Source organism: Lutra lutra, chromosome 4, assembly GCF_902655055.1.
Source record: "Lutra lutra chromosome 4, mLutLut1.2, whole genome shotgun sequence".
Lineage (NCBI taxonomy): Eukaryota > Metazoa > Chordata > Mammalia > Carnivora > Mustelidae > Lutra > Lutra lutra.
Window position 1 is genome coordinate 42,479,000 of NC_062281.1, and position 12,394 is coordinate 42,491,393.

The following is a 12,394-nucleotide window of genomic DNA, read 5'->3' on the forward strand; positions in this document are numbered from 1 at the left end:
CCCCACTCTCCCTGCTGTGCTCCCTCTCTCGCTGTCTCTCACTCTGTCAAATAAATAAATTCTTAAAAAAATAAAATAAAATAAAAAAAGAAAGAACATAATTGGGGGCTCCTGGGTGGTTCAGTTGATTCGATGTCTCACTCTTGATTTCGATTCAAGTCATGATCTCATGGTCATGGAATTGAGCCCCACGTCTGGCTCCATGAACAGTGCAAGTCTGCTTGAAATCTTCTGTTTCTCCCTCTATCCCTCCCTGTCGTCCCCTCACCCTGCACAGCTCGCACTCTGTCTCTCTCTCTAAAATAAATAAATAAAATCCTTAAAGACCATGTAATCAGATCTGTGGTAATTAAAAAAGGGTTTTTAAAAAGCATTTTGGCAAGAGAAGAAAGCAGAATTTGATAAAGAGTCCAGCATTGAGGCAAAAACATGTGAAAGAGGAAGTTAAAGAATGACTTTCTTAACTTTGGCATCCAGGGGTATGTGGCACTGCTTCCTGAAGTAAACGGAACACAAGGAGTAGCAGATCACAGAGATCATAGAGAAGTTCTATTTTAAGCATGTTGAATTTGAATTGCCAGGGGAGATGTCCAGTTGGAAATGTCCATTCTAGTGTTAGGTACGGAAGTCTGTAGCTCCAGCAGAGGAGTGTGGAAGGAAATGAGTTTGTCCAGAGACTGAAAAGAAGTAAAAGGTAGCTGAAGAAGGAACTGGGAGAAATAACATCAAGTAGGGAAGATGACTCACCAGGGAGGCTAGAAGCAGAAAAACTAAGAATTTCACATGGATTTTTTTTTTCCTACTGTCGCCCTAGAGGGGGTGTACGGTTCCTAGAAGTGCTGCAGTACCAGGCTGATGTGTGGAGTGGATGGAACAAACTATTGCCTTCTCTGAAAGTCCGTTTAACATTGTCCTTGGACAAAGACAGCAGATATTAAACTGATAGGAGCAGATACTATGCTTGATCTTAGCCAAATGGCTGAGAAGCGGTTCACACTGATTTTAATTTTTTAAAAAAGATTTTATTATTTATTTGACAGAGAGAGATCACAAGTAGCCAGAGAGGCAGGCAGAGAGAGACAGAGAGCAGGCTCCCCAAGGAGCAGAGAGCCTGATGCGGGGCTCGATCCCAGGACCCTGAGATCATGACCTGAGACGAAGGCAGAGGTTTAACACACTGAGCCACCCAGGTGCCCCTGGTTTTAATTTTTTAAAGATTTTATTTAGTTATTTGAGAGAGAGGGAAGAGAGGAAGAGAGAGAGAGAGAGGGAGAGAGAATCTCATGCAGACTCCACACTGAGTGCAGAGCCATCTCAGCGGGGCTCGATCTCACAACCCATGAGATCATGACCTGAGCCAAAATCAAGACTTGGACACAACCAACTGAGCCATCCAGGTGGCCCCACATTGATTTTTTTTTTTTAAGTTTATTTATTTAAGAAATCTCTGCACCCAGAGGCTTGAACTCCACTGGGTGGAGTTCGCGGAACTTGCAAGTTCGAACTTGCACATTCCACTGACTGAGCCAAACAGGAGCCCCTATGTTAATTTTTTAAAATGTGTTTTTGGTGGGGGCGCCTGGGTGGCTCAGTGGGTTAAAGCCTCTGCCTTCAGCTCAGGTCGTGATCTCAGGTCCTGGGATCGAGTCCTACATTGGGTTCCCTGCTGAGCGGGGAGCCTGCTTCCTCCTCTCTTTCTGCCTGCCTCTCTGCCTACTTGTGATCTCTCTCTCTATGACATATAAATAAAATCTTTTAAAAAATGTGTTTTTGGTGTTTAATTCTACTATCATACAGGTTTGGGTTATAAAACATTGGCTCAAATTCAAATGTGTAGCCAGAAGCTTTGTTACCCATTTATCTACATTCACTTTTTTTTTTTTAAAGATTTTATTTATTTATTTGACAGAAAGAAATCACAAGTAGGCAGAGAGGCAGGCAGAGAGAGAGGAGGAGGCAGGCTCCCTGCTGAGCAGAAAGCCCGATGCGGGGCTTGAACCCAGGACCTGGGATCATGACCTGAGCCGAAGGCAGCGGCTTAACCCACTGAGCCACCCAGGCGCCCCTCTACATTCACTTTTAGAACAGAAACAATATGCAGCTACTGAATAATTCAGGGGCTGAATTAGAGGCATGCTGGCAATAAAGTAGAAAGGCAGACCCAAGCAACACTCTGAAGCCCTACTTTGTGACATTGTAAACAACAAACAGTATTTGTGCTGTGCTCAGAAAAAGAGCCAAGTGGATAAAGGAGCAACTAGGAGAGTATCAACCACATCACCCAGTCTCCGAATCTTATTTTCCAGGTCCCTCCCTTTACTTTCTGTGCAGCTGTGTTTTGTTTTTTTTTTTAAGATTTTATTTATTTATTTGACAGACAGAGATCACAAGTAGGCAGAGAGGCAGGCAGAGAGAGAGGGAGGAGGAAGCAGGCTCCCTGCAGAGCAGAGAGCCCGATGTGGGGCTCGATCCCAGGACCCTGGGATCATGACCCGAGCCGAAGGCAGAGGCTTTAACCCACTGAGCCACCCAGGCGCCCCCAGCTGTGAGGTTTTACTTGACCGATGCTTCCATTTTCTAGTCATAATGGCAGTACCTACTATATAATAGGTTGTTGTGACGATTCATTTAACCAATATAATGCTTATTACTGTTGGACATACATGTTCTCGGTGGTGGTTTTGTTGTCGTTCACAGTATATTCTTCCCATGTAATGAGTTCCAGCTTGGTTTTTGGCTCCACATATCTCTCCACATTCCACATAATGGAATTGTGTTGGACTACAGTGAAATTAGGACAAAATTTAAGTCTAAGATAGGGGCAAGTCAAGTAATTTGCTTCTGAACCTTTTTTCCCTAGGCCCACACATTGGGGTCTTGGCTTTTACTATGTCACTCAGCACAAAGGAAGCAGTGTAGAAAAAAGTTTTCTATTTTTTTCACTTTTCTATTTTTTTCAGTGTAGAAAAAAGTTTTCTCCCTAAGGCACCCACGTAGTGCACTTATTCCTGAATTTCATCCTGATGGCCTTTGGTTTTCGAAGTTTTCTTATTTATTTGTTAGAAACAGAGAGAGAGAGAGAGAGAGCACAAGCAGGGGGAGCAACAGGCAGAGGGAGAGGCAAGCTCCCCACTGAGAAAGAAGTCCAATGCAGGACTTGATTCCAGGGTCTCGGGATCAGGACCTGAGCGAAAGGCAGATGCTTAACTAATTGAGCCACCCAGGCGTCCCTGGTCTTCAAAGTTTGGATCATCTCCTGCCTAGTCTGTGTTTCCTTGCATTAGCACATAAGACTACAGCATGAACAGATCAGATTTAACCTTGAACTAAAAGCATCCATAGACAGAGAATTTCCAATAGTCCATTTTTTTTTTTTTTACTTGGGACTCAATCCCAGGACCCTGGGATCATGACCTCAACAGAAGGCAGGGGCTTAATCAACTGTACCACCCAAGCACCCTTACCAATTTAGTTTTATTCTTCTACTCTTCTCAAGAACATCACCTACTATAGTGGCCTAATTTTTTTTAAAGATTTTATTTATTTGACAGACACCAAGAAAGGGAATACAAGCAGGGGGAATGGGAGAGGGAGAAGCAGGCTTCCCACTTAGCAGGCAGCCGGATGTGGGGCTCGATCCCAACACCCTGGGATCTTGACCTGAGCTGAAGGCAGAGGCTTAATGACTGAGCCACCCAGGCGCCCTAGTGGTTTAATTTTAAACTTGGAGATCTCTTTATTTGTTTTATTTAGTCATATCTACACCTAACACAAGGCTCAAACTCACGACCAAGATTGAGCGTCTCACGCTCTTCAGACTGAGCCAGCCAAGCACCGGAGGATCCATTTTAGACTTGACCCGAAGGATTTGGTTCAAAATAATACAATGGGGAAAATGTTAAGAGATATAAAGCAAGATGGGCCTGGAGTTCATCATTGTTGAAGCTAGGTAAAGGGTGCAAAGTGTTCATCATTCTACTTTCATATGTCCCCAATAGCTGGGGAAAGTAGGGCAAAGAGAAATTGTGCAATCAGCTATAAACCTGAGAGACGGAACTTTAATGTCTTATACATATTCTGGTCCTCTTTGTGCTCATTTTTTTCCCTTCCTTTACTCCACACCCAGTTTTTTTTTCTGCCATGAGATCAGCTACATGTGCACCATCTCAGGGAGGTAAATAGAAAAACGAGTTTAGCACGGGCAACTTTTTGGTTACAGCAAGGAATAGCCCGGGCAATGTTAAAAGCCTGCCAGGGACAGAATGGGGGTCAGAATCTCAGTTTGCCAGAGATCTCTGCCAGCTCCTTGCAGATGATAGCAGACACCCTAAGGTGAAGTACAAACCGCAAAGGACTGCATTTTTGTAAATGACATTAAGGACTGGGACTGAAAGAATTTCCCAGGTGAATTAAACTTCCTATCCCATGAATGCTTCACAAGGGCTGAGTGACTGCAAATGTGCTGGACAGAGAAAATACAGGTATACTTCTTATCCGTGAGGTTATAATCCAAATTCAGAATTGACATACTCGAGCTCTGTAACAAGATTATGTATGCCAAGTGATCCTGACAATATAGGACAGCTCTGAAATAGAACTCAGCCAAGCCTTGACTGTACTCCTGAGGAACAGATAAAATTCAGATTTGAGGATATTGTGGAAATCCATATGGGCAAAGAGCAATTGGAATAGAAGACTGTGTGGAATTCAGAAACAGAATGCTCCATCTTCTCAGTTTTCTGTGGCTTATGCAGGTTTTTAGATTGTCAAGTAGAGCACCAGTAATAAAATGCAAGGACAGGGGCGCCTGGGTGGCTCAGTGGGTTAAGCCGCTGCCTTCATCTCAGGTCATGATCTCAGGGTCCTCGGATCGAGCCCCGCATCGGGCTCTCTGCTCAGCAAGGAGCCTGCTTCCTCCTCTCTCTCTGCCTGCTTGTGATCTGTCTGTCAAATAAATAAATAAAATCTTAAAAAAAAAAATGCAAGGACAAAATGATCTCACTGCTGTCACAGTTAAACATTTCAGAACGAAAGTTTCAGTGATTAATGCTTTAAAGGATGGCTGTTTGGGAGGCACCTGGGTGGCTCAATCAGTTAAGCAGCTGCCTTCAGTTCAGGTCATGATCCCAGGGTCCTGGGATGGAGCTTGCTTCTCCCTCTCCCTTTCCCTGCTGCCAAATAAGTAAGTAAATAAATAAATAAATAAGATTTTTAAAAGATTTTATTTATTTGACAGAGATCACAAGTAGGCAGAGAGGCAGGCAGAGCAAGAGAGAGAGAGAGGGAAGCAGGCTCCCCACCAAGCAGAGAGCCCAATGCGGGACTCGATCCCAGGACCCCTGAGATCATCACCTGAGCCGAAGGCAGGGGCTTAACCCACTGAGCCACCCAGGCACCCAATAAATAAATCTTTTTAAAAAGGGAGTAGGGTTGTTTGACCTGTACCTGGAGTGCACTTATCCTTGGTGGCTTTTACAAACCCTTATGGCAACCAGGGAAAAAACTTACCACTTTGGAAAAACCTGGCTTACCCATGCTCTCCCATCACGACCCTAACTCTTCCAGGAATAAAAAAAAAGCACACATGCTTTGAGATTAAACAGGCGAGTTTTATTATCAAATGTAACAATTCTACGAAAACTCTAGTACCGTGGTTAAGTATTACTTTCTATCTTAAAGACTCTCAGAACTTTGGGCCGACAGCATCTTAAGGCATCAAGTATAAACAACTCTTTTTCTGATCTTAAGTGCCAGTTGTCACCAATTTTCAGACCAAATGTTGTGTTTTGTTTTTTCCTACTGCAGTTAGAGGGCCATTGCTGGTCAGATGAAGAGGGAATGTTTGGCTCTCCATTCAAGGTGTTAATCAAAATAATGCAAAGGAAATAAAAATAGCAGCCACAGAAGCCTGCAGGGCACCGCATCCGAACCAAGGACAATAGGAGTAACTTAAAGACACATGAGCACTTAATCAAATCCTGTTTTCCTCTTTGGAGTTGCACAAGGCAGCAGTACTAGCTAGCTAGTGTCTAATATTGCACTTTTTAGCATAAACACAGCTAAACACACAGTGCTAAACACTGACAGCATCAGTACCTGCTCTAGTGGCTTCAGTGTTTACCTCTCAGTCCAGCATGCTGACTATAATCCTAGGCTTTTAAAAAGTTTTAATTATTTGACAGTTAAGGCATTAGAGAGAAAGTTTTAAGGCTCTATCTTAATATATACAAGCATTCACTTCAGTTAGTATATTGCTTTCTAGAATACACTGTTCAAATATTCTCATTTTACGATATTAAAAACTATGGAATTTCTCTTATTAAAGTCCAAACCATCAGTAATGGGCAAAGTACAATATAAAATAATACATATGAAGCCACAATGTTCAGTTACAATTTAAACTAGAAATTACTAACTACAGATAGCTGCTTCATTTTTGGTTTCGCATTTTGGCCCCTAGTTCATTCTTATTTACAACTGGTACCTGCTGAGAAAAAAAGGTGAAACTTTGAAGCTAGGAGTGTTTGGTGGTGGGTGCAAGAGGTCTTCTGATTTATCCCAAGGTGTTTAAAAAGGCAGTTGCGTTGGTTTAACAGTAAGACTTAAGGATTCCAAGACCTTATTCTTGAATTAGTAAGAGGGCACACTTGTGCAGAAGACATGGAGAAAGAGAATGAAAAATAGAAACAGCTTCCATGACACAGTTCCTGATGGAGATGGTAGACACTAGTAATTTTTGTCCAAGACTTAAAACTTAGGAAACACTTACGATGCCACATTAGCTGGAAGTAATGGAGTCACCTGATTTCAAATTCACATTTTAAATGCCTATTTGCAATCAGCAAGGAGCCAGGCGTGCTGCTTGCTATAAGGATTTGGCTTCACTGGCTCAAGTTTTTTTTTACTCTACCAAATGATTGGGCAAAAGCCCACTGTCCAATCATGTTTGCTGAAAATACTGCAGCCTGAGCGTAGACAAACTTCCCCTGAAGTTGCTAGAAGTTGTCATATCTGACGGCTTCAGGATCACCATACATCTTTTAAACACTGAAACAAACAAACAAAAAACAATGAAAGGAAATATTATAGTCTCCAAATTTTTCAATTATTGGCAGCTATAAAAAATTATTTTGAATGACACAAGGTCTTAAATTTAAAAAAAGCCTTAAGGTAGTCCAAATTTTTATTTTACACAAACATAGCTGGCTTTTACATGGCAAGTTTTCAGGGAATACAATGCTGGCAAATGAAGTGTCTGTGGTAACTGGCATTTCCACAACTCCCTGCCCTGTGTATTACGATGCATGATCATGTGCGTGCTGTCACCTCCACACTTCACTCAGCTCCCTTGTGGAGAGTCCGTTTTACAATGCCAATAAGCACACTGTCATTCCTTAGTCTGGGTTCCCAAGTTACCACAGCATTCTTCTGATATTAGAGGCTCAATACCATTGTTAAAACCATGAAGACAATTTTTAAAAATTAAATTCTAACATAAGAAATTTCAAATAAGGTGAAGCAAAAATATCCGAGTAAGAAGCAATGAGGCATGACATTATAGGAAACATGAACCCTACATGTCAGTGACTAGCTGATGAACAACCTTGATGTGGATTAATTCATTTATCCACACAACCATCCTGTAAGATTACCATGTTATCCCCATTATACAGATAGGGAAATGGAGGCATAGAGCAATTAAACCAGTAATAAGCAGGTCCAAAATTTGAACACAGATTGGTACTACTATGCTATTTCACTTAATTTCACTTATACACCATACTTGGGCTCCATGCTCAGTGGGAAGTCTGCTTGAGATTCTCCCTCTCCCGCTTCCCCTGCTTATGGAGAGCGCTTTCTCTCTCTCTCTCTCTCTCTCTCTCTCTCTCAAATAAATAAATAAAACTTAAAAAATGACTACGGGATGCCTGGGTGGCTCAGTTGGTTAAATATCTGCTTTTGGCTCAGGTCATGGTCCCACGTTGCTGGGATCAAGTCCTGCTTTGGGCTCCTTGCTCAGTATGGAGCTTGCTTCTCTATCTGCCTTTCCCTCTGCTTGTGCTCTCTCTCTGACAAATAAGTAAATAAAATCTTTAAAAAAAAATTACGACAATTTGAAAAAAAAATTACAACCATATGAGAAAAAATTACAATTTGGTGGCTTAAAACAACAGAAACTTATTCTCTCACAATTCTAGCAGCCACAAGTCAGAAATCAAGGTTATCATCCAGGATGCACACTCTCCAGAGGCTCTTGGGAACACTCTTTGCCTCTTCCAGCTCCTGATGGCTGCAGGTGCTCCTTGGCTTATGTTGGCATCATTCCAGTCTCTGCCTCCATGCCTGTACCGCCCCCTCTCCTTCTGCCTCTTTTGTAACTGCTGTAAGGGCCCACCCAGATAATCCAGGATAAACTCCTTCTCTCAAGATCCTTAATTTACATTTTTGGCCAGGTAAGGTAATAGTCACCGGTTCCAGGGATTGGGACACATATTTCGGACCACCATTCAGCCTACTACAAGTACTTACTCTGCCATGCTCTTATTTGCTCAATGGAAAAGAGTATGAAGATTGAAACTAGAAGTGATGAATCTTTTGTTCAGCCTGGTCATAAGCTGTAGGACTCTGAAAATTACCCAGCTTCCTGGGTTTCATTTTCTTATCTGTCAGATGGAGCCATGGGGACACCCACCCCGATGCCCCACAGTGCTGTGAGAAGACTCACATGGCATTGGAGGTATAAAATGCTTAAACAGCATAAGGTCATCTACAGGTGTAAGAGATGACTGGTTTTGATAAATCCGACTAGTAATATAGATGAGCTGAAAACAATATATAGTCACACTATAAGGTTAAGGGGAAAAGAAACTAGGTCCAAACTGCATGAGGGCATACACAAAAGAAGCTGAAAGGAGACATTCGTTGTGGTTATTTCTGGAGGGTGGAATTACTAGAGACTTCTTTGTACCTGTCTATATGTTCCAAAATCTCTAAAATGAGCAAATAATACTTTTGTGATCCTTATATCCCAGGGTTGCTGAGATCATTAAATATCTTATAACTTAGGCCAAGTGTTTCACACAGTAACTCCACGTGACTTTAAAAAAAAAAAATCTCAATATAAAAAGCATATTAATCTGATATTATAATAAAATGCAAAAATCTGGGTTTTGACAGAGCAACTGATTTGCTATTCTATCCTGACTCCAAGCATAAGATAGAATCAAAACTGAGTAGTGGCTATAGTCAATTTAGGATATTTCTAATGTAATAGCAAAAAGTTTCATTTCTAATTTAATATGTCCCTTTTTCTATATAGATCTTTATTAAGTTCATAAACAGCATTTAGAGGTTGAACAAAGAACATTTCAAATTACAAAGTATGGACCAAAAAGAGTATCATAAAGTTAGATTAATGTCTCCCATCATTGTGAACTAAACTAGAAAACACCCCACTTCCCACTGCAAAGTATCTGGGCATGATACTCTTTGGTACCCAAGAGATCTTGAAACCTCACAGAAAATGGCAGAGAATCATCACCTCCACCCCAAAACTGAGGTTTCTAAAACTTCAGAAGGAGAGCTAAGAACCCAACTGTCATTTTTCAAGGACAACAGCATACTATTGGTAACCATATTTTCCAATTTAGAATCCATATGGTTAAGGCCCATAGGCTCCTCAGCCATAAAAATGGTAACAAAATCTAAAGATGGTATGCCAGGAAAACCAATTTTAAATTGGTTAAACTCAATAATTAAATTAAAATTAAATTAATTAATTTAAATTATAAATTATTATATATATTATAATATATACAATATATATTATATATAATATATATAATATTATATATTATAAATTATAAATAAATTAAATTAATTAAATTAAACTCAATAATTAAAAAATGAAGAAATTAAGCCACACCAATTCCTGACCATGTCCCCAAAATATATTCTCTTCAGTCTCACAAAGAAGTCAATATCCTTTAAGAAAAGGTTATCAATTAAAAAACTAAACTATCAGGTTTCCTTCCCTCCAGACTTAAGACAATGAAACTTAAAAACATTATGTTAACAGAAATAAGCTAATTATGAGAGACAAATATTGTGTTATTTATGAGGTACTGAGAACAGTCAAATGCGTAGAAACAGGAAGTAGAAAGGTAGTTGCCAGGGGCTGAGGGAAGAGAGAAATGGGGAGACCCAGTTAGAGAAGATGAAGCTAGATGGTGGTAATGGTTACATAATCATGTGAATGTATTTAATGCCACTAAACTGTACACCTAAAAATATTTTATGTTATGTATAGTTACCACCATTAAAAAAAAAAAAAAAAAAAAAAAGGAAATGGTAAAAAGTACACCCAACTCAACAGAATTACCATAGGACTCAGTGATTCCACTCCTAGAAACATGCCGAAGAGAATTAAAAACAGGTACTCATAAATATTCATATCAGCACTATTTAAATAGCAAGAAGGTGGAAATAACCCAAACGTCTATCAGTAGAGAAATCAACAGATGTGGTATATCCATACAATGGGGTAGCTCAGCCACAAACAGGAACAAAGTACTGAGACATACCACATCAAGGATGAACTTCAAAGACACGTGAAGTGAAAAGCAGTCAGACACGAAAGAGTCACATGTTGTAGGATCCCATTCATATGAAATATCCAGTATAGGCAAATGCATGCAGACGGGAAACATACTGGTTGCCAGGGTCAATGGGGAAGGAAAATAAGGAGATACTGCTTAAAGGGCATGAAGTTTCCTTTTGGGGTGATTAAGAGGTTTTGGAACTAGATAGAGATGGTTGCACATGTTGTGAATACACTAAATGCCACTGAATTGTAGACTTAAAAACGATGGATTCTGTTATGTGACTTTTACTGCAGTTAAAGCAAAACCAAAAAAAAGCATACCCAACCTGCATTCCACACAAAATACAGCAAATGGATTTCCAAATGGAAAAGTTTTCCCTTAGCCCAAAATAACATAAAACTATTATCCATAAATGTTGCTTAGATACTGTCTTTTTGAATGACACACTGAACTCCAGTCTCCCATTTCTTCCAGGATTTCTGACCCTCCTACAATCACACCGAAGAAAAGGGGAAATCTCTCACCCAGCTCATAAGAAACACTTTCGAATTCTTGATCTCTATTCGTTTTGGCCCTTTATGATTAAGCTTTCACATCATAGTGCCTTACCTTCTTTTCTGAGGATGGTCTAACTGCTGGGGCCCTTAAATACAAACCCATTCTTTGGGTAGAGTCCTGGCCTGGTCATTTGTGTGTACAAGTCCATCATCGGCTGCATACTAAAATGCAAGTTAGAACAAACAGGATCAAAAGATGGACAAACTGCCACTATGGATTATTAGTATTTCAACTGACTAGATCTACCAACAGTATTACACTCTATTTAGACTGGAGGAAACAAGTTAAAACTCTTGGTATAAGCCACATACATAACCACAAATCTCAAGTTACTACATCCTATTTAATATGTCTAAATACCATAAAACTTCCTTTTTTTTTTATTAAGCAGTTTAAAACTTCCTTTTTAGGAAATTTCCTTCCTTCCTTCCTTCCTTCCTTCCTTCCTTCCTTCCTTCCTTCCTTCTTTAGGAAGGAAGTTTAATTGAACACAGGGAGAAGAAAAGAAGACTCTGACACAGTCAACACCAAACATTTCAGATCTTGCTAACGGTACAGTTTCCATGATACCACAGGCGCGACTAGATACAAAGGAGTTGAGTATCAACTATTTGCAAGGTACTGTACAATAAGCCCAGTGTCTGCAAACAACTCTGTGAACTTTAAATATTAGCTGTTACTTGGAAGATCAGCCTAATTCTTCAGGTGGACAAGTAAAAATATCAGCCATGAGAGGCCCAGAGATACTGATTAAAGCCAGTATTTTTAGAGGAAACAAAAACTAGCACTATGGAAACTGCAAAGCCTTTAACAGTAAAGGGTAAAGCACAGAGCAAATACAGTTAAAGGAATTATGTAAGAATACCAGAGTCCAGAATAAGAGGCCCATCAACTAAAATATAGATATGGGCTTATTTTTATTTTTTTTTAATTAAAAATTTTTAAAGGTTTTATTTATTTATTTGACAGAGATCACAAGTGAGCAGAGAGGCAGGCAGAGAGAGAGGGAGAGGCTCCCCACAGCTCCACGCTGAGCTGAAAGCCCGATGTGGGACTCGATCCCAGGACCCTGAGATCATGACCTGACCCGAAGGCAGGGGCTTAACCCACTGAGCCACCCAGGTGCCCCTAGATATGGGTTTATTTTCACAACCAGGACATTCTCCTGACCAAATATTTTCATGGTAGCTTGTCTTCATATCATCAGTTCTCATTCTATTAATCTCACTCAT

General features: G+C 40.3%; 1 protein-coding gene and 1 pseudogene across 6 annotated transcripts in view; both read right to left on the reverse strand.

Moving 5' to 3' along the window:
- Positions 1-814: 814 nt before the first annotated feature.
- Positions 815-991, reverse strand: LOC125099356 (uncharacterized; annotated as a pseudogene).
- Positions 992-5,588: 4,597 nt separating this feature from the next.
- Positions 5,589-12,394, reverse strand: part of ESRP1 (epithelial splicing regulatory protein 1) — a 58,999-nt gene continuing 52,193 nt past the window's right edge. For 3 of the 6 annotated variants that reach the window (XM_047727444.1, XM_047727445.1, XM_047727448.1), the window contains 2 exons: positions 11,214-11,323; positions 5,589-7,047 (listed from right to left, as the gene is read on the reverse strand). In XM_047727444.1, coding sequence (XP_047583400.1) covers positions 11,249-11,323 — 75 coding nt within the window. In that variant the 3' untranslated portion in view covers positions 5,589-7,047; positions 11,214-11,248. The remainder of the gene's footprint in view (positions 7,048-11,213; positions 11,324-12,394) is intronic. The other 3 variants (XM_047727447.1, XM_047727449.1, XM_047727446.1) reach the window with 1 other exon arrangement.